We start from the raw sequence: 23,528 nt of genomic DNA on the forward strand, positions 1-23,528 counted from the left end.
CAATATACACTGAGCAAGGATTATGAAGACTGTGGGAGGTGCTGAAAATTTCGTTGAACACTCCAAATCCTGTGGACTCATTCATAGAGGACCCATCTGTATAGTACATATTATCACAATTGATACGCCCATACTTTGCATTGAAGATCGTAGGAGCGATCCTCGATCGAAGATAATCTGGAATTCTTCATGAAAAGATCAAAATGTACAGAGGAATTGATGTAGCCAGGAAAACAAACACGGTTGGGAATATACGAAGAAGGATCAACCTGCATGGTGATGAATTCATGATATAAAAATTTAGCAAAATTTCCGATCACCAATGGGTTCATAACCTTATACCGGAGAACCGAAGAGATAATAAATTGAAGCGATCTTTTAGTGGGAGTACGCCTGCCAAAACCTCGAGACTCATGGTATGCGTTGAGGGCATACATCCCAACGCAATACGGAGACAAAGATACTGAATTCGCTCGAGTTTAATGAGGTGTGTTTTGGCAGCAAATTGAAAACAGAAACTGCCATACTCCATCACTGAGAGAATAGTTGTTCGATACAACATTATAAGATCTTCGGGATGGGCTCCCCAACAGGTGCCGGTAATTGTACGGAGAAAGTTTATTCTTTTTTGGCATTTTTTTACTCAGATACCTAATATGGGCCCCCCAAGTACATTTGGAGTCGAACCAGACCCCGAGATACTTGAATGACATAGCATGAGTGATCGGTTTACCCAAAAGTTGAAGCTTTGGTCTTGCTGGTCTATGCTTCCTAGAAAAAACCACCATCTCTGTTTTCTCCGTGGAGAATTCGATCCCTAGCCCAATGGCCCAGGTTGAAAAATTGTTCAAAGTATCTTGTAAGGGTTCTTGCAGGTCGGATTCATTTGATCCTACCACAGACACCACTCCATCATGTGCAAGTTGTCTTAGGCTGAAATTTCGTGTAAGGCAATTGTCGATGTCGCTTACATAGAAGTTGTACAAAAGGGGGCTTAAACATGAGCCCTGAGAGAGGCCCATGTAAGAGATCCGACTCACTGCCGAATCTCCATGAGAAAAATTCAAATGTTTCTCACAAAGCAAGTTATATAACATATTATTCAATAGATGCGGCAGACCCCGAGAGTGTAATTTGTCTGACAGGACCTCTATTGAAACTGAATCAAACGCCCCCATTATGTCCAAGAATACTGAAGCCATTTTTTTTTTCGGCGTAAGCCATTTGAATTTCTGAAGAAAGCAACGCAAGACAATCATTCGTCCCCTTGCCCCTGATTTCGTTTCTTGCCAGGACTCATTTGCAGCAATGGCATTTGGAATAAACCATCGATAGAAGTTTATCATGACCAAAAAACTTTTCAGTTCCTTCACTGTGACTGGTAGCTGTAAATTCTGGACAGCTTCAACGCGCTCTGGCAATGAACGCATTCCTTCTGCGGAAACGGAATGTCCCAGAAAAGCTTGTCACGACTGAATTCACATTTGACAACGTTTATAGACAAATTGTGATCCTTGAGCCTTTGGAATTGCTGGCGTAACTGCACTCGGTGTTCTTCGGATGATGACGAGGCGATAAACAAGTCGTCAATGTAGGGGAATATAAAATTTTAGTCCACGAACGACCTCGTGGATGTGCCTCTGGAAAGTTTGGGGCTGCGTTCCGTAATCCAAACGTCATTAAGGAAAATTCAAATAGTCCAAAAGGCGTCGTGATTGGAACTTGATGAAACGCCTCCTGCAAGTCAACTTTGGAAAATATAGTTTTACCTTGCAAAATGGTCGTGAAGTCCTGTAGGTACGGTAGGGGATAGCGATCTGTTACGGTCTGGGCATTCAAAGCACGATAGTCTCCACATGGACGCCAGGAACTGCCTTTTTTACCATATGGAGCGGGCTTGCCCAGTTACTGCTGGACGGCTGGCAGATTCCAAGTTTCATAAGGTGCTCAAATTCTGCGCAGGCTGCTTCGAGTTTGTCCGGCGCAACACGGTGGGGCGTGGCATACACAGGTTGACTAGTTGTTTCGATCGACGATTTGCTGACTGAACCTGGAGGCGCAAGCCGGGTGATGCTGGGGAATTCTGCCAGTATTTCAGCGTACGGTGACATCATATTGAAAAGCTTGATCGTGACTTGATTATTAACGGTTAGGGATCCGGCTGACTCAAGACTTGTTGTGTTGCCGATAAGGTGGTTTCGTTTTAAATGCACCGATTATACCAGATGCTACGTCAGCGATGAGAAAGAACCACAAAAACTCGCGATGGAGACCGAGATTCACCTTAAGTAACACCTCTCCGTACACTTCAGTTGGCGTTCCATTCGCGGCGAACAATTTCACGGTTGTTGGTTTAATGTTGTCAGCACTCAATCCTCTCGGTACTACGGACACGTCGGCACCAGTGTCGATGAAGAATTGCATACAGGTGGTGGAGTCTGTGATTTTCATTCGACAGGTTGTTGCTGTGTTGGAAAGTTCGCCTATTTTCACCACAGAATTGGAAACGTGATGTCATTGCAAATTGGAACATACCTGCTGACCATTGGAGCAGGGTTTGTGGCACCTCCGGAATGGTATGATGTGTTCCGAACGAGTTGCGAACTAAGATTATTGTTTCTTTATTAGAATTTCAGTTTTTAGGTACAAAGAACAGTGTGCAATACAATTGGGATAGGGAAAATAATTGCCGTATTGTTTTTGAACTCGTCGATGAGATGCTGTGAATGTCGCGTCAATAAATGATGTCATGATGCCACAGATATGACATTTTGTAGCCGTCTAGAAAGGGGATCTCCAGAACTCCAGTAAAAATGAACGGATTCATATTCAGACCACCGTAAAACAACGAGAGCTGAAATATAAGGATGAGGAAAAAGAAATTATTTTTTTTGGTAGATAGTTGTAGTGATCGATTGTTCGTAAAATAACGATCAACCAGTTCCAGATTTATGGTCGTTGGAAAGGTGACTTATTCATGTGGTGGTCCAAGATCCGGATTTTTAACGTTACTTTTTTTTGCACCACGCCTAAGATCAAATCTAATCCGGACAAATTTGAGAAGATAATAAAAGAGTCGGCACAAATCGCCGAAACGAGGTACATGAATGTCCTACGCAAACCCTCGATTTTGTTTTTGATTGCACCGAAAAGCCAAGCTCCTACGCAAGAGCGAATCGCAGACATAAATCAAGAGTTGTTGCTGCAGATCGGAACAAGGGAAAAAAGTTGATGGGTCTGAGCCTAGGGGTACGGACGGGATCTTGACATAGGACTGTGATTGTGTGTAGTAATTGCATTTGAATTGAGTTTTTTCATTGTTCAAAATTTGTATTTTTATTTCGATGTAATTGGAAGCACTGAAAAAACCGTTTCCTATATGAACTTGTGTCCTTTGAACGGGTTAGATGAGATAACGTGTTAGAACCCGGAACCACATTCTGTTAAAAGCTGTACACAAAAATACAATTAAAGCTTTGATGTATATTGAGTATCGTATGGCCATGAGTGCTCTCTTGGGTAGTTCGAGTAGCTGCTGTAGTGAATTGATCTCATTGGGTGCTAAGTTCTGCTTATGTGTAGGAAAGGGAAAGGAAAATGCATTCGCAAGTGCAAGTGCATTCGAGGAAGTGGAGCAGGCATTTTAAGGAAGACATGTATGGGGAACATTATATTGAGATCGCGACTACTCGAGCTATCATAATCTAATATGCGTGAGTACACAATTTCGAACTTCTAAATCAGCAGCCAGTTAAGTTAATTAATTTCATTTTTACATAATCAAACAACATGCTTAATGTAATTGTGCTCCAGGATGCCACAATAATCCTGGAGCACAATTACATAAATTGTTAATAACAAGACCGACACGATAAAGACGTGAATAAACCCAAATTGATTGAACTTTGGGAATAGTAGAGTAAAATCATCTTCCGTGATCATCCCTCCATTGATTCTGTCAACTGATTAATGCCTATTATCGGCAAATGGAAAATAATTCATAACACGCATCAACTCACAATGCGAGCTTGCGCCCGTATGTAGGCAACAAATTGCTCTTTGCGTCGGGGAGGAAAGCTAGTGGTTAGTGCAATCGAAAAAAAATACCCATTTCAATCGTCAAGTTGTTTATCATTTTTACTATATCTTCTGTTCGTGTTTCAAGCAAAAAATTTCTGGATAAATTTTCTGTCTAATGGTATATAACACAACATATGTAGCAATAACGATTTTGAGTAATATGCGTTTGAAAACTCTTAATGAATTGTTACATTTTTCGTAGATTGACCCCCCTATATAGAAATCAAAGACATAGTCCTATGTCAAAAGTATGCTGACGGATGATGAAAGAAAAATGCTATATAAGCTGAATTAATCTTCCAGTACTCGCGCAAAAAGTGAAAGGAAAGGGAGGTCAAGCCAGTCCATGTCTTCTTTTCTGATGGAGGACTAGACGAAACCCACCACTATCAAACATAGGGCGGTGGTGCGAGAGATCGAGTAAATTCTTATAAGCGCGCACGATCATCTCTGGGGATCAAGTAAATCAAACTGTAGAGGTTTGGCGATGTTCGAGCTGGACAATAATCTTGGCCTTACCTTTTTAAATGATGGAATCACACCAGAATAGACCATATGTCAGGTCAAACCACTGCGATTGACTTGACATTACCCAGTAAGCTTCAATGATCTACTTCTGATGACGCTTTCAGCAGTGACCATTTTCCTATTAATATCACCCTTAATAGGAACAAACGATTGATCAGATACCGTGAAAGGTGGAAGTTCAGTAGAGCTGACTGGGTGGGGTATCGAGACGATATAGATCGCTCAGTGCGTGATTTCGCGCATCTCGATCTTGACCAATTGACTGAGCTTATGTTGAATGCTGCTGCAAGCACATTCCTCGCATGAGCGGGTTGCCCGGTAAAAAGAGGGTCCCTTGGTTGAACGTAGAAATTGAAGAGGCAATACGTCTTAGACGGAAAACTCTTAGAGCACTTAGGAGGTTGAGAGACGACGATCCCAGAAGGGGGAAGCTTTAAGTTCTTTCCTTACAGCTCAGCGAGTTGCTAGAATGTGTGTATGGAAATCTAAGAAGGATAACTTGGTGAGGTCCATAAGTGAAATAAATTCAGAACTTCCAGCTAAAAAGTTATGGCAGAGAATCAATTCACTTAGTGGTAGGACTTTTCAGGAGTCCATCAGGCTAGTATACGGTAGTGCTAATACCGATGATCCCGCTTGCACTAGTGAAATTCTTGCCGATTACTTTGCGGAAATGTCGGCTTCGAACGTTTATTCTACGCAATTCAAAGAGCTAAAGGAGGAATGTGAAAGGTTCCCCCTCGACTTCTCAACACACAACTAGGGATTGTTAACCGGTTCTACCGTTATCGGTTTTACCGGTAATACCGGGCCATTTTCCATTACCGAATTACCGGTAATTTTACAATCAATAACCGGTAATTTCAGCTCGCGCAGTCCGAAGACATCGGTCGCAAATTTGTTCGCGTCTATCATATAGTGGAGATTATACCGTTATCAGTTCGTGGCTGGTGAAGTTATTTTGCCCTAACGGGGTTCTCTTTATTGCGCGAGTGAGAAGAGCAATCACAACCAGCGTGAGGAAGAAGTCCTCCACAGCGGGCGCGGTGCGTGTGCCGTATCATCGCAGTGTGTGCTTTATCATCGTCATCGATTCCATCATCGTGTCGTGGTGCGATTTACCGTTGCAGCTGTACCGAGCGATTGCCACGCGGTTCGATTGGGACACCGTTTTATTTCATTCGCATTGGTGTGCGATTTAGGTATAATATATATATATATATATATATATATATATATATATATATATATATATATATATATATATATATATATATATATATATATATATATATATATATATATATATATATATATATATATATATATATATATATATATATATATATATATATATATATATATATATATATATATATATATATATATATATATTAGGTTTAGGAAGATAGAAGATTTCAAAATTGTATTATTTTTGAAACTACTGTTTCCTCCTCACTAGCTACAACGGGGGCTGGGAAGTCGCTCAAACGCGTTCCCCCCTCAGAAGATGTTTCTTCAGAGAAAGAGTTGATTAACCTCAACAAGCCCCCCTCAAGAAAATTGGCAAACTTTTCCTCTTCGCCCCCTCAATCTCCCGCTCCCGCTTCCGCTCAACTCCCGAACTTGCCTCCCAGTCCTACTGATCCCGCTCCTGCTCAACAATCGACCTCGTCCTCCCCCTCAGTTGTTTCCTCTCCTCGTGTCAAGGTCTATCCAGACGGCGCATCTGGAGCTGGTCCATGGGTTGTTTTTTTCCGGCCCAAACCAAAAGGAAAGTCTATTAATGTCATTCAGGTTTCGAAAGATCTGGCAAGATATTATTCCTCCGTGGTCGAAATCTCTAAGGTTAGGCCGAACAAACTGCGTGTTGCCTCTTCGCCCCCTCAATCTCCCGCTCCCGCTTCCGCTCAACTCCCGATATATATATATATATATATATATATATATATATATATATATATATATATATATATATATATATATATATGTATATATATATATATATATATATATATATATATATATATATATATATTAGGTTTAGGAAGATAGAAGATTTCAAAATTGTATTATTTTATATCTGCCGTAATGGCAGAAGGTCATGTTGAAATGGAGATTGAAACTACTGTTTCCTCCTCACTAGCTACAACGGGGGCTGGGAAGTCGCTCAAACGCGTTCCCCCCTCAGAAGATGTTTCTTCAGAGAAAGAGTTGATTAACCTCAACAAGCCCCCCTCAAGAAAATTGGCAAACTTTTCCTCTTCGCCCCCTCAATCTCCCGCTCCCGCTTCCGCTCAACTCCCGAACTTGCCTCCCAGTCCTACTGATCCCGCTCCTGCTCAACAATCGACCTCGTCCTCCCCCTCAGTTGTTTCCTCTCCTCGTGTCAAGGTCTATCCAGACGGCGCATCTGGAGCTGGTCCATGGGTTGTTTTTTTCCGGCCCAAACCAAAAGGAAAGTCTATTAATGTCATTCAGGTTTCGAAAGATCTGGCAAGATATTATTCCTCCGTGGTCGAAATCTCTAAGGTTAGGCCGAACAAACTGCGTGTTGTCGTGAGTGATCGGAAACACGCAAATGCAATTGTGATCGACGAGAGGTTCACCCTAGAGTATCGTGTCTACGTGCCCTCCCATGACGTAGAAATCTCAGGGGTGGTAACTGAAACGGGTCTGACGTGCCAATTGATAAAAGAAGGAGTTGGTAAATTCAAAAGACTCCTTTTGGTGGGCGTTAAAATTTTGGACAGTCGCCAACTAGGTAAAGTGTCCCAAGAAGAGGGAAAAACGAAATTCACGCCGTCAGACTCGTTTCATGTAACTTTTGCTGGTTCGGCCCTCCCTGACTACGTCATGGTGGACAAATTGAGACTGCCTGTGCGACTCTTCGTGCCAAAGCCCATGACTTACAACAAATGCAAGTCAGTTGGTCACACTTCAGATTATTGTGCCAACAAGGAGCGCTGTGCAACTTGCGGAGAGCAACATGTAGGGGAATCCTGTAGTGCGACTGAGCATAAGTGTCCATACTGCGGAGGATCCCCACACGTGCTCTCAGCTTGTGAAACTTACAAGAGTCGCTGGGAGAAACAGAAGCGCTCTTTGAAGGAACGCTCAAAACGCACTTTTGCGGATATTTTAAAGGGCGCTTCTCCACCAACAACAATCAATCAACACTCAAAATGTCTTCGCCACGTTGCCCGTTGACGAAATGGAAGCGGACACAGCTAACGGGGCACACCGTTCATTTTCCAAGGGAATCCCCGGCGCAAAAACGTGACCACTCCCAAAGTTCAAGGACAAGCCCCACCGGTTATACCCCCTGTTAGCATGTCTAAAAAATTGAGTGCAGCGGACAAGCAAAATCAGGTTCCTCCTGGTTTCCGTGGGAATGATTCACCTTTGAACGGCCCAGCACTCGAGGGGACATCAAAAACCCCAACTGTCCCTGTTTTTCCGTCCAGTTCAACTTCCCAATCGGGATTTATAAAGTTGACTGACCTTGTGGATCAAATCTTCACGTGTTTTAACGTTTCCGACTCCATCAGAACCATTGTCATCTCAATGCTTCCAGTGTTAAAGACAATTTTGCAGCAATTGATGCAAACATGGCCCCTCCTTGCAATGATTATCTCTCTTGATGTCTAATTTTAATAGAGAGGTCGGAGATATCACTGTTTTACAGTGGAATTGTCGTAGTCTTATCCCTAAATTGGATACTTTCAAATTTCTAATTCATAAATTCAATTGTGATGTTTTTGCTCTGTCCGAAACCTGGCTCTCTTCTCAAAATGATCTCTCTTTCCACGATTTTAATATAATACGCTTGGACCGCGATGACAGATACGGAGGGGTACTATTGGGGATTAATAAGTGCCACCCATTTTTTAGAATTGAACTTCCACCTATTGGAGGGATCGAAGCTGTTGATTGTCATGCAACCATCAGAGGCAAAGACCTCTGTATTGTCAGCTTGTATTGGCCTCCGAGAGCTGCGGTTAGCCACAAACAACTTGTTGGCATGTGCTCACTTCTTCCTGAGCCACGATTGATCTTGGGAGACTTCAACTCTCACGGAACTGCCTGGGGGGAACAGTACGACGACAATCGTTCATCGTTGATATATGACCTTTGTAACAGCTTCAATATGACCGTTTTGAATACTGGGGAAACAACACGTGTACCTAAACCTCCTGCTAACCCAAGTGCTCTTGAACTCTCGCTTTGCTCGAATTCACTATCGTTAGATTGCAAGTGGAATGTAATCCAGGACCCCAACGGTAGTGATCACTTGCCAATCAAAATTTCCATCACCATTGGGTCGAATTCTTCTGAATCTATAAACATGGCATATGACCTCACAAGACACATTGACTGGAAAAAATATGCGGCCGCGATTGCTCTAGCCATCAATTCCAGAGATGGTTTGCCTCCATTGGAGGAGTATAACTTCATTTCTCGTTTGATCTATGAAAGCGCGGTTCGCGCTCAAACGAAACCCATCCCAGGTTCCACTATTCGTCGAAGGCCTCCCAATCCATGGTGGGATAGCCAATGTTCCAAGCTTTATCAGGATAAATCGAACGCATTTAAAGCTTTTCGAAAACGAGGAACCATTGAGAATTTTCAAACGTATTTGGACCTTGAAAATCAATTTAAAAACTTGATCAAAGGGAAAAAACGTGCTTATTGGCGAACTTTCGTGGGAAGTTTGTCACGAGAAACGTCAATGAAAAAATTATGGAAAGTGGCTCGAAACATGAGAAATCGCTCTTCATCGAATGAAAGCGAAGAATATTCACATCGATGGATTTTTAATTTTGCACGGAAGGTTTGTCCCGATTCCGTTCCTGTGCAAAAAATTGTTCGAGATATACCACAAGATAGGTGTGATCTTGATTCCGAGTTTTCGATGGTAGAATTCTCTCTTGCTCTCCTTTCTTGTAACAATTCGGCTCCAGGAACGGATAGAATTAAGTTCAACTTGTTGAAACACCTCCCTGATGTGGCGAAACATCGCTTGTTGAATTTATTCAATCGGTTTCTGGAGCATAATATTGTTCCAGATGATTGGAGACAAGTGCGAATTATAGCTATTCAAAAACCCGGAAAGCCCGCGTCCGACTTCAATTCGTACCGCCCAATAGCAATGCTGTCTTGTATACGGAAATTGTTGGAGAAAATGATCTTGTTTCGCCTTGATCGATGGGTTGAAACGAATGGCCTACTCTCAGATACACAATATTGGTTCCGCAGGGGCAAGGGGACGAATGATTGTCTTGCGTTGCTTTCTTCAGAAATTCAAATGGCTTACGCCGAAAAAAAACAAATGGCTTCAGTATTCTTGGACATAAAGGGGGCCTTTGATTCGGTTTCAATAGAGGTTTTGTCAGACAAATTACACTCTCGGGGTCTGCCGCCTCTGTTGAATAATATGTTATATAACTTGCTTTGTGAGAAACAGTTGAACTTTTCTCACGGGGATTCGACAGTAAATCGGGTCTCCTACATGGGCCTCCCCCAGGGCTCATGTTTAAGCCCCCTTTTGTACAACTTCTATGTAAGCGACATCGACAATTGCCTTACACGAAATTTCAGCCTAAGACAACTTGCACATGATGGAGTGGTGTCTGTGGTAGGATCAAATGAATCCGACCTGCAAGGACCCTTACAAGATACTTTGAACAATTTTTCAACCTGGGCCATTAGGCTAGGGATCGAATTCTCCACGGAGAAAACAGAGATGGTGGTTTTTTCTAGGAAGCATAGACCAGCAAAACCAAAGCTTCAACTTTTGGGTAAACCGATCACTCATGCTATGTCATTCAAGTATCTTGGGGTCTGGTTCGACTCCAAATGTACTTGGGGGGCCCATATTAGGTATCTGAGTAAAAAATGCCAACAAAGAATAAACTTTCTCCGTACAATTACCGGCACCTGGTGGGGAGCCCATCCCGAAGATCTTATAATGTTGTATCGAACAACTATTCTCTCAGTGATGGAGTATGGCAGTTTCTGTTTTCAATCAGCTGCCAAAACACATCTCATTAAACTCGAGCGAATTCAGTATCTTTGTCTCCGTATTGCGTTGGGATGTATGCCCTCAACGCATACCATGAGTCTCGAGGTTTTGGCAGGCGTACTCCCACTAAAAGATCGCTTCAATTTATTATCTCTTCGGTTCTTCATTCGGTGTAAGGTTATGAACCCATTGGTGATCGGAAATTTTGAGCAGCTGATCGGGCTAAATTTTCATTCTGGATTCATGACTTCATATCATGAATTCATCTCCATGCAAGTTGATCCTTCTTCGTATATTCCCAACCGTGTTTGTTTTCCTGACTACATCAATTCCTCTGTACATTTTGATCTGTTCATGAAGGAGAAAATCCATGGAATTCCAGATTATCATCGGTCGGGGATCGTTTCTACGACCTTCAATGCAAAGTATGGGCGTATCAATTGTGATAATATGTACTTTACTGATGGGTCCTCTATGAATGAGTCCACAGGATTTGGAGTGTTCAACGAATTTTTTAGCACCTCCCACAGTCTTCAGAATCCTTGCTCAGTGTATATTGCTGAATTGGCAGCAATACACTGGGCGCTGGACAGCGTCGCCTCACGACCTGTTGAACACTATTACATTGTAACGGATAGTCTTAGCTCTGTCGAAGCTATCCGTTCAGTGAGGCCGGAAAAGCACTCGCCGTACTTCCTTGAGAGAATACGTGAAATTTTGAGTGCTTTAACCAGACGCTGTTATGTCATTACCTTTGTCTGGGTCCCTTCACATTGCTCAATTCCGGGTAATGAGAGGGCTGACTCATTGGCAAAGGTAGGTGCAATTGAAGGCGATATTTATCAGCGTCAAATCGCCTTCAATGAATTTTATTCTTTAGTCCGTAAAAATACCATCGCTAACTGGCAACGTAAGTGGAACGAAAATGAATTGGGTCGGTGGCTTCACTCGATTATCCCTAAGGTTAGCCTCAAACCATGGTTCAAAAGTCTGGACTTGAGTCGGGACTTTATTCGCACCTTCTCTCGACTCATGTCCAATCACTGTTCGTTAGACGCGCTACTCTTTCGTTTTAATCTTGCCGATGGCAATATCTGTGCTTGTGGCCAAGGTTACCACGACATCGAACACGTTGTTTGGTCGTGCGAGATGTATCTTGTTGCCAGATCGAATTTAGAAAACTCTCTTCGGGCTAGAGGAAGACAGCCCAAAGTGCCGGTGAGAGATGTGTTGGCTCGGTTAGACCTTGATTACATGTCCCAAATATATGTCTTCCTAAAAGTTATCGATCTTCGTGTGTGATTGTCCTTATATCCTTATTCTCCTTTTCCTTTTCCTTCGCGAGAAAGCAAATCCCTTCTTACTAACAATAGAATAAGGTGAAATGTAAATACGTATTAGATATAAGATAGGCTTAAGAATTGAGTATGATGAATGTGAGTGTGAACATTGTCAACATATCCTCATATCCCTTCCTTTTCCTGACAAAATGTCACCCTTCTAAACTCGAGCAAACCGCGAGTAATCGGTTCTCTACTTCATTAACACTAGAATTAATGAAAAATGTTTATATATACTTGTAACAATACAGATAGGAGTTTGGCTCCTTTAAACTTATGTAACTGAGCCTGTAAAAATAAACGATTTAATAAAAAAAAACCGGTAATTTCGATAAATTTTATTTTTACACCATAAATAATATTTGCCTTCATGCCGCTTTGAAATATTGCTCGAAAATCAAATAAGATCGAAAAACCATAACTAGCAGTGCGGCAGCGATAAAGGAATTGGTTGATTCCCTCGAACCAGATTTGGTCGCTGTTGAACTGGCATTGCGGAAGAAATGCACCCTTTTGGAAGCTGACGTCAGATTGTAATTTATGCTGGAACAGCCATCGGAGTAACCATCAAAAATTTCGAATCTGCTGCTTGAAGCCCTGATTAGAAGGATTGCAGAAGGTCGTTTCGTACATGCAGATTTGTTCCCGTATATGAATAATCATTCGGCTCGTGGTCGTGACACAATTATGGAGACTTTAACGTTTTCTATCAAACGTCGCGGACTGTATTGATCAAGCAGGCATTTGAAATTGTTCCTGACTTGATCAACTTTGACGATGATGATATTGATTCAGTAGGAGGACAACAGGAGGAAAAAATCCACTGGACGATGGGAAACCTGCAGAACAGTTGAGCATCAAAGAGCATCAAACTTGAACGACGATTGCAACAGTCAAAGGTATCAACGTCCAGCCCAAGCTCAACGTCTATAAACGGATTGATGAAAACCATCAGACAAGAGTTTTCGTACAGAGGGCATCAGAGGCAAATACATGACAATGGTATTCGATACTCTTCTACCCAACATAATTGGACTCTGAACGGGCGTTTTCCTCTTCTGGAAATTTTGTTAATGAGATCTGATCTACGACAAAATTAACATTCACTGTGTCCTTAAGTATATTACTTTAACCAGCAAAAACTTGCAAAATGTTTTTTTGTAAACCAATCATTATAAATAAAAGCTGTTTCTACAAGAAAATGGTTTATTTTAAAGTATGTTTTTACCAGTAATTTACCGGTTTTTTCGGTAATGAATTTTTCATTACCGAATAACCGGTTATTGAAATTTTAGCTCGGTAATCCAATCCCTACACACAACTCGGACAAGTATAACGAGGTGTATAACTCATTCGACCTTGATTGGGCACTCAGCAGAGTGAAAGATCAAGCATGTGGTGTAGATGATATAGGCTATCTCATGCTAAAGCACCTTCCAATCGCGGCGAAAAGTATGTTGCAAGTATTTAATGACATATGGATGCGTGCACCATCCCTAGTGTGTGGCTGGGACTGGGATCGTAATACCTTTACCCAAGTCCAAAGAGAAAACATCTTGTGTCAGTGCTATAGACCCATAACGCTACTTACTCAGCTGGAAAAAATGGTTAAAAATGGAAAAATTTGTTAACAGAAGACTGACTGAGGTGCTGGAAAGAGAGACGCTCTTGGACGAACGGCAGTTTGGATTCCGCTCTGGTAGAGGAGTCTAAAGCTACCTGGCAGAACTTGAAGTATGCCTCCATAAGCATTTCAAGCCCTCACATGTTGGTACCTGTGCTCTCTTAGACATTACTGAAGCTTACGACCAGGTTTGGCGGCGCCATATTCTGGAAACGCTTGTGAACTGGAGTTTTGCGGGAAGAATGATGGCATACCTTGCTAGCTTTCTAACCGACAGAATTTTCAAAGTAGCAGTTGGCGATTGCCTCTCCAGTGAGAAAATTGCTGAAAACGAAGTTTCCTAAAGTTAAGCGCAGTTAAGAATGTATCGATGTGGGCAGGCGTGGGAAGTTCTAGTGAGAAATCAAGTATTTTAGCAAAAAGACGACGGGCCAGGGGTGCTCAAAGAGCTCCTATTTTTCTGAATGGCAAAGCTTTCCCCGAGGGATACAGCTCTAAACTCCTAAAAGACTTGATTGATAGAAACTTGAATTTCAAGCTCAGTGCAAAACTGGTCAAGAGGAAGATTGCGGATCACTTGAACGTTCTAGAAGCGATTGAAGGAAGGCTGAAAGGCAGCCAACGGGACTTCCTTTTGAATATTTTCAAAAGTTGGATAATCCCCCGACTAGTGTATGGTGTATGGTATCGTCCGTAAAGCGGATAAATATTTTAGGATGCTGGAATTCGCATAACCACGGGTGCGTGTTGTAGTAGTCCTATTAAGCTACTAGCTGAAATATGTGAACCGCCATTTGAGATGTGCAGAGGATGGTTCATGCATTAGTCAGGTGGGAGGAGCACTCAGCCAACCTATCGCTTGATACCCCATACGGGGTTACGGCCAGGCAAAAATATTTAACCCTGACAGGTGAGATACTGCCTCGTCGTTTAAGTCGATGTTCTCCTAGAGCCTGGGATGCTGTTCCTCCCATTATTATTAGGTCGCAAAGAAAGTTCTTGCGGTTTTTAACCAATTACTTCAAACAAACATAACTCTGCCTAGAATAAACTTTATTAATCGAAATAAGTACCATTACAATCAACACATTTCTACCAACGTGAAATGAGTTTATTTATGCCGCTTGAGTAGAAGTCCGGATCTTTGGAGGTCACGAAAGCGTTGAAGGCGTTCTTGGCATCGTCTTGGTTTTTGAAGCATTTCTTGCGGAGGAAGTTGTCGAGATGCTTGAAAAAGTGGTAGTCGGTGGGCCAGAGGCCTGGTGAGTATGTTGGATGAAGCAGAGTCTCGTAGCCCAATTCGTTCAACTTCTGCAGGGTCGGTTGTGCAACGTGCGGCCGGGCGTTGTCGTGGAGAAGAATTGGTCCCTTCATATTGACCAATCTCGGGCACATACGTCGGAGTTTTTCGGATCATTTCATCGATTTGTTGGCAGTACTTCTCCACCGTAATCTTTTCGCCCGGATTCAAAAAGCTGTGATGGATGACACCGGCTACGGACCACCAAACAGTCACGATAACCTTCATTTAGTAAAGTGCTGGCTTCGGAAAATGTTGTGGAGCTTGGTCGCGGTCCAACCACTGAGCCGAACATAGTCGATTGTCGTAGAGGATCCATTTCTCATAACACGTTACAATTCGATCGAGAAATGGATCGTTATTGTGGTGCAGAAGGAACGCAGAAGACACCTCAAAACGACGATTTTTATTTTCGTTCAGTTCCTGAAGCACCCATTCATCGAGTTTTTTGACGTAGGATTACGTCTTTCGGGAACATATTGGGGTACAAATTGAAAATCGAAAATCGAGCGCACCGTGAAAATTGTCCAATTTCAAATTCTTATTGCTCAGTCATTTCATGATGGATTGATGAGATTTTTGCGTCAATCAATTTCGGCACTCCATAACAATTTTTTACATTGAATAAAATAATATATATCATGAAACTAACTATCGAACAATTGAAAAATCTCAACCCCTATCCTAACGGAAATACGCACTTCTGATTGGTCGAAATTGACGACACATGCGGCGGGTCTCTAACAGAGACATCAAAACCAAGCTGCCTGGGGAAATCGGCATTGCAAGCACATGAAAGTAGGGGGAACTTTTGTTCCTACCGAAATGTGTTCCCTAACAGAGATATCAAAACCAAGCTGCTTGGGAAAAATCGGCATTGCAAACACATGAAAGTAGGGGGAGCTTTTTTCCCACCCTAACAGAGATTTCAAATCCAAGGTGTCTGGGGGAAATCAGCATGTAAATACCCTCGTGGTCGATACTTTAACTAACGACGCGCACAAATGGATAGTGCTCATTGTAACTAGCGTGGGTATTGCTGATTGCATACGTGCTGGCGAATAAGTTGGGAGCGATGAATAAGTGTTTTTTCGTTCCAATAAGAATTTTTCGATGGGTTGATTGAAGAGTGATCTTTCAATGAACTGAATAGAACTTATGCTTGATAGATATATGGAACTTTTATGTTGGTTGCTTCGTGAAATTTAATATCAATAACCGATCATGTATTGTGAAACTTTTAGCACAACTGTAAGTGTAAAATTGTATATGGTAGATATTGTGTTAAAATGACTTGAAATATGAAACGATTTTTTTTCTCAGGGAAAGTTCATGCGACGAGCAAAATTGGAAAAATGAAGGAATATTCGAAAAAGTGATTTCACATATGCTCTACATACCGTATTGGGTGCTGTTAGCCCAATTGAAATTCGCATTAAGGCATGTAGCATCGTGTTCCGTTGGGTTTAAAGCGAAAAGGAAATGGGTTGAATAAACACTAAGAAAATAAAAAATTATGAATGAAATTACCTTTTCCATTTCAAATATATTTTCTACTAGTAATACTTTTTTGTGGTGAGAAATCTTGAATGATATTTTATTTACGATAATGATAATTATCTTATATTACTTTGATGAGCTTTTTTTCTTTATTTCATCCATACATAACACAGGAGCCATCTCGTCCAGGAGGGGAGGCGATCTGGCGTAGTGGTAACATCCATGCCTCTCACGCTAAAGGTCACGAGTTCAATTCGCACTCCCGACATTCTTCCAAAAATGGAAGTAAAAGTGACGAACCAGCCAAATGAGTTGAAAGTCACTATAATACAGATAAATTAATTCTTCTTAAGATGTAATTCTTCCATTCGTCTTCCTAAGCTCGAAGCCGCCGGACGGTTTTATATCGTTATCGTCCATCGTTGAAGTGATACCGTTATTTTCGTGGCTGGTGAAGTGAGTGTTGGACACTAACGGGATTCCCTGTGAATTCATTGAAGCAGACACAACAAGCGAGAGGAAGAAACCCTGCACGCGAGCGCTGTGTGCTGGTGTGTTATCGCCGTAGCACCGTCTTCGACATCATCACCGCGTGGTGCGATACACGGGCTCAGCTGTACCGAACGATCAACACGCAGCACCGTTATAAATAATCCGCACTGGTGTGCATAATAAGTATACTGAAATTAATAGGTTGAGGTTATTAGGTTAAGGAATTATAAAAAAAAATTGCAAAAATTATAAGAAAGTGTACATCTGCCATTTTAAATGGCAGAAGGGGAAGAAAGCGTTGACATGGATATCGAATCCACTGTCTCCCCCTCCCCAGCTACGGGTGCTGGGAAGTCGCTTAAACGCGTTACCCCCTCAGAAAATATCTCTTCACAGGAAGAGATAACTCACCTCAACGAGCCTCCCTCAAGAAAATTTACAAACCTTTCCTCTTCATCCCCTCAATCTCCCGCTCACGCTTCCGCTCAACTCCCGAACTTGCCTCCCAGCCCTACTGATCCCGCTCCCGCCCAACAATCGACCTCGACTTCCCCCTCAGTTGCTTCCTCTCCTCGTGTCAAGGTCTATCCAGAAGATTCACCTGGAGCTGGCCCATGGGTTGTTTTTTTCCGGCCCAAACCGAACGGAAAATCCATCAATGTCATTCAGGTTTCGAAAGATCTGGCAAGATATTATTCCTCCGTGGTCGAAATCTCTAAGGTTAGACCGAACAAACTGCGTGTTGTCGTGAGTGATCGGAAACACGCAAATGCAGTTGTGATCGACGATAGATTCTCCCTAGAGTATCGTTTCTACGTGCCGTCCCATGACGTAGAAATCTCGGGGGTGATAACTGAAACGGGTCTGACGTGTGAAATGATAAAGGAAGGAGTTGGTAAATTTAAAAGACTCCCGTTGGTGGGCGTTAAAATTTTAGACAGCCGCCAACTAGGGAAAGTATCCCAAGAAAAGGGAAAAACTAAATTCACGCCGTCAGACTCGTTTCGAGTAACTTTTGCTGGTTCCGCTCTCCCTGACTACGTCATGGTGGGCAAATTAAGACTGCCTGTGCGACTCTTCGTGCCAAAGCCCATGACTTGCCAAAAATGCAAGTCAGTTGGTCACACTTCAGATTATTGTGCCAACAAGGAGCGCTGTGCCACTTGCGGAGAGCAACATGAGGGGAAATCCTGCAGTGCGACTGAGCATAAATGTCCATATTGTGGGGGATCCCCACACGAGCTCTCAGTTTGTGAAACTTACAAGAGTCGCTGGGAGAAACAGAAGCGCTCTTTGAAGGAACGCTCGAAACGCACTTTTGCGGATATTTTAAAGGGCGCTTCTCCACTGGCCCAACAACAACAACCAATCATCACACAAAATGTCTTCGCCACGTTGCCCGTTGACGAAATGGAAGCGGATACAGCTAACGGGGGCACACCGTTCATTTTCCAAGGGAATCCCCGGCGCAAAAATGTGACCACTCCCAAAGTTCAAGGATAAGCCCCTCCGGTTATACCTCCTGTTAGCATGCCTAAAAAATCGAGTGCAGCGGACAAGCAAAATCAGGTTCCTCCTGGCTTCCGTGGGAATAGTTCACCTTCGAACGACCCAGCACTCGAGGGGACATCAAAAACCCCAAATGTCCCTATTTTTCCGTCCAGCTCAACTCCCCAATCGGGATTTATAAAGTTGTCTGACCTTTTGGACCAAATCTTCAAGTGTTTTAATGTTTCCGACTCCATCAGAACCATTGTCATTTCAATGCTTCCAGTATTAAAGACAATTTTGCAACAATTGATGCAAACATGGCCCCTCCTTGCAATGATTATCTCTCTTGATGTCTAATTTTAATAGAGAGGTCGGAGATATCACTGTTTTACAGTGGAATTGTCGTAGTCTTATCCCTAAATTTGATACATTCAAATGTTTAATTCATAACTTCAATTGTGACGTTTTTGCTCTGTCCGAAACTTGGCTTTCTTCGCGAGATGATATCTCTTTCCACGATTTTAATATTATACGCTTGGACCGTGTTGACAGATACGGAGGGGTGCTATTGGGGATCAATAAGTGCCACTCATTTTTTAGAATTGACCTTCCACCTATTGGGGGGATCGAAGCTGTTGCTTGTCATGCAAACATCAGAGGCAAAGACCTTTGTATTGTCAGCTTATATTGGCCTCCGAGAGCTGCGGTTAGCCGCAAGCAATTTGTTGACATGTGCTCACTCCTTCCTGAGCCACGATTGATCTTGGGAGACTTCAACTCTCACGGAACTGCCTGGGGGGAACAGTACGACGACAATCGTTCATCGATGATATATGACCTTTGTAACAGCTTCAATATGACCGTTTTGAATACTGGGGAAACAACACGTGTTCCTAAACCTCCTGCTAACCCAAGTGCTCTTGACCTCTCGCTTTGCTCGAATTCACTATCGTTAGATTGCAAGTGGAATGTAATCCAGGACCCCAACGGTAGTGATCACTTGCCAATCAAAATTTCGATCACCATTGGTTCGAATTCTTCTGAATCTATAAACATGGCATATGACCTCACAAGACACATTGACTGGAAAAAATATGCGGACGCAATTGTTCTAGTCATCAATTCCAGAGATGGTTTGCCTCCATTGGAGGAGTATAACTTCCTTTCTCGTTTGATATATGACAGCGCGGTTCGCGCTCAAACGAAACCCATCCCAGGTTCCACTATTCGTCGAAGGCCTCCCAATCCATGGTGGGATAGCCAATGTTCCAAGCTTTATCAGGATAAATCGAACGCATTTAAAGCTTTTCGGAAACGTGGAACCATTGAGAATTTTCAAACGTATTTGGACCTTGAAAATCAATTTAAAAACTTGATCAAAGGGAAAAAAACGTGCTTATTGGCGAAATTTCGTGGGAGGTTTGTCACGAGAAACGTCAATGAAAAAATTATGGAAAGTGGCTCGAAACATGAGAAATCGCTCTTCATCGAATGAAAGCGAAGAATATTCACATCGATGGATTTTTAATTTTGCACGGAAGGTTTGTCCCGATTCCGTTCCTGTGCAAAAAATTGTTCGAGATATACCACAAGATAGGTGCGATCTTGATTCCGAGTTTTCGATGGTAGAATTCTCTCTTGCTCTCCTTTCTTGTAACAATTCGGCTCCAGGAACGGATAGAATTAAGTTCAACTTGTTAAAAAACCTCCCTGATGTGGCGAAACATCGCTTGTTGAATTTATTCAATCGGTTTCTGGAGCATAATATTGTTCCAGATGATTGGAGACAAGTGCGAATTATAGCTATTCAAAAACCCGGAAAGCCCGCGTCCGACTTCAATTCGTACCGCCCAATAGCAATGCTGTGTATACGGAAATTGTTGGAGAAAATGATCTTGTTTCGCCTTGATCGATGGGTTGAAACGAATGGCCTACTCTCAGATACACAATATGGGTTCCGCAGGGGCAAGGGGACGAATGATTGTCTTGCGTTGCTTTCTTCAGAAATTCAAATGGCTTACGCCGAAAAAAAACAAATGGCTTCAGTATTCTTGGACATAAAGGGGGCCTTTGATTCTGTTTCAATAGAGGTTTTGTCAGACAAATTACACTCTCGGGGTCTGCCGCCTCTGTTGAATAATATGTTATATAACTTGCTTTGTGAGAAACAGTTGAACTTTTCTCACGGGGATTCGACAGTAAATCGGGTCTCCTACATGGGCCTCCCCCAAGGCTCATGTTTAAGCCCCCTTTTGTACAACTTCTATGTAAGCGACATCGACAATTGTCTTACACAAAATTGCAGCCTAAGACAACTTGCAGATGACGGAGTGGTGTCTGTCGTAGGATCAAACGAATCCGACCTGCAAGGACCCTTACAAGATACTTTGAACAATTTTTCAACCTGGGCCATTGGGCTAGGGATCGAATTCTCCACGGAGAAAACAGAGATGGTGGTTTTTTCTAGGAAGCATAGACCAGCAAAACCAAAGCTTCAACTTTTGGGTAAACCGATCACTCATGCTATGTCATTCAAGTATCTTGGGGTCTGGTTGGACTCCAAATGTACTTGGGGGGCCCATATTAGGTATCTGAGTAAAAAATGCCAACAAAGAATAAACTTTCTCCGTACAATTACCGGCACCTGGTGGGGAGCCCATCCCGAAGATCTTATAATGTTGTATCGAACAACTATTCTCTCAGTGATGGAGTATGGCAGTTTCTGTTTTCAATCAGCTGCCAAAACACATCTCATTAAACTCGAGCGAATTCAGTATCTTTGTCTCCGTATTGCGTTGGGATGTATGCCCTCAACGCATACCATGAGTCTCGAGGTTTTGGCAGGCGTACTCTCACTAAAAGATCGCTTCAATTTATTATCTCTTAGGTTCCTCATCCGGTGTAAGGTTATGAACCCATTGGTGATCGGAAATTTTGAGCAGCTTATCGAGCTAAATTTTCATTCAGGATTCATGAGCTCATATCATGAATTCATCTCCATGCAGGTTGATCCTTTTTCGTATACTCCCAACCGTGTTTGTTTTCCTGACTACATCAATTCCTCTGTACATTTTGATCTGTTCATGAAGGAGAAAATCCATGGAATTCCAGATTATCATCGATCGGGGATCGTTCCTACGATCTTCAATGCAAAGTATGGGCGTGTCAATTGTGATAATATGTACTTTACTGATGGGTCCTCTATGAATGAGTCCACAGGATTTGGAGTGTTCAACGAAATTTTTAGCACCTCCCACAGTCTTCAGAATCCTTGCTCTGTGTATATTGCTGAATTGGCAGCAATACATTGGGCGCTGGACAGCGTCGCCTCACGACCTGTTGAACACTATTACATTGTAACGGATAGTCTTAGCTCTGTCGAAGCTATCCGTTCAGTGAGGCCGGAAAAGCACTCGCCGTACTTCCTTGAGAGAATGCGAGAAAATTTTAGTGCTTTAACCAGACGCTGTTATGTCATTACCTTTGTCTGGGTCCCTTCACATTGCTCAATTCCGGGTAATGAGAGGGCTGACTCATTAGCAAAGGTAGGTGCAATTGAAGGCGATATTTATCAGCGTCAAATCGCTTTCAATGAATTTTATTCTTTAGTCCGTAAAAATACCATCGCTAACTGGCAACGTAAGTGGAACGAAGATGAATTGGGTCGGTGGCTTCACTCGATTATCCCTAAGGTTAGCCTCAAACCATGGTTCAAAAGTCTGGACTTGAGTCGGGACTTTATTCGCACCTTCTCTCGACTCATGTCCAATCACTGTTCGTTAGACGCGCTACTCTTTCGTTTTAATCTTGCCGATGGCGATATCTGTGCTTGTGGCCAAGGTTACCACGACATCGAACACGTTGTTTGGTCGTGCGAGGAGTATCTTGTTGCCAGATCGAATTTAGAAAACTCTCTTCGGGCTAGAGGAAGGCAGCCCAATGTGCCGGTGAGAGATGTGTTGGCTCGGTTAGACCTTGATTACATGTCCCAAATATATGTCTTCCTAAAAGCTATCGATCTTCGTGTGTGATTGTCCTTATATCCTTATATTCTCCTTTTCCTTCGCGAGAAATCAAATCCCTTCTTACTAACAATAGAATAAGGTGAAATGTAAATACATGTTAGATATAAGATAGGCTTAAGAATTGAGTACGATGAATGTGAGTGCGAATGTGAGTGTGAACATTGTCAACATATCCTTATATCCCATCCTTTTCCTGAAACAAAATGTCACCCTTCTAAACTCGAGCAAGCCGCGAGTAATCGGTTCTCTACTTCATTAACATTAGAATTAATAAAAAATGTTTATGTATACTTGTAACTATACAGATAGGAGTTTGGCTCCTTTAAACTTATGTAACTGAGCCTGTAAAAATAAACGATTTAATAAAAAAAAAAGATGTAATTCTTCAAACATATCCAAAATCAGCATGTAGCAGATAGACTAACGGAATCCTACGTCAACTAACCCTCCTGTGAGTTTTTTTGACTTCCCTATCTCTTTCAATTGGTTGTAAATTGTCATAGGCGTTACATCCAATTCTGCAGCAAGCTCTCGAACAGTTATGCGTGTATTGGCGTTGACTAAAGCTCTCAGTTGGTCGTTGTCAACATCGGATGGGCGACCAATATGCTCGCCATCTTCAAGTCTCTCCTCATCGCTGCGGAATTTCTTGAACCACCATTGTGCCGTACGTTCGTTAGTGGTCCCTGGGCCAAACGCGTCGTTGATATCGCGAGCTGTCTCCGCTGCTGTTCGGCCTAGCTTGAACTGGTACAAGAAAATCATGCGGATTTGCCTTTTCTCCATGCTGTTTGAAGTCCTGAAAAAAAGTGGAAATTCACCAGCGTTTACATGAATTTATTCTCTACATTCTATACATATATACCTCGAAGAAGTGTGTCATATACACTCTGTCCAACTTCTATAAGACCAGTGTATGATCATGCTGCTTTGTGTCATTGTAAACATTGTAAATTTATATTCTAGTGTGTAGGTAGTGGTGACTACCATACACTTCATGATTTTCATATGTGTGTGTGCAAGCGCTGAGCGTAAACGAATGTTTTCGTATTTTCAACTGTCAAGTTTCCATAAGACCAGTTACATTTTCCGTTGTTTTAGTTGTTTTGATCAATTAAATCTG

The 23,528-nt window shown here is 42.3% G+C and overlaps 1 protein-coding gene and 1 pseudogene across 1 annotated transcript; both read right to left on the bottom strand.

Annotated features, from left to right (window-relative positions):
• Window positions 1-1,835: 1,835 nt before the first annotated feature.
• LOC129774240 (uncharacterized) lies at window positions 1,836-14,571 on the bottom strand. Its single transcript, XM_055777948.1, has 4 exons — window positions 14,517-14,571; window positions 2,536-2,604; window positions 2,252-2,465; window positions 1,836-2,172 (listed from the first exon to the last, which is right to left on the bottom strand). Exons 1-4 carry the CDS (start codon window positions 14,569-14,571, stop codon window positions 1,836-1,838), a joined length of 675 nt encoding a protein of 224 aa, XP_055633923.1.
• An 82-nt stretch (window positions 14,572-14,653) lies between these two features.
• On the bottom strand, window positions 14,654-23,198 carry LOC129779158 (histone-lysine N-methyltransferase SETMAR-like; annotated as a pseudogene).
• Between the last annotated feature and the right edge of the window lie 330 nt (window positions 23,199-23,528).

This window comes from Toxorhynchites rutilus, chromosome 3 (assembly GCF_029784135.1).
Source record: "Toxorhynchites rutilus septentrionalis strain SRP chromosome 3, ASM2978413v1, whole genome shotgun sequence".
In the NCBI taxonomy this organism is placed as follows: domain Eukaryota; kingdom Metazoa; phylum Arthropoda; class Insecta; order Diptera; family Culicidae; genus Toxorhynchites; species Toxorhynchites rutilus.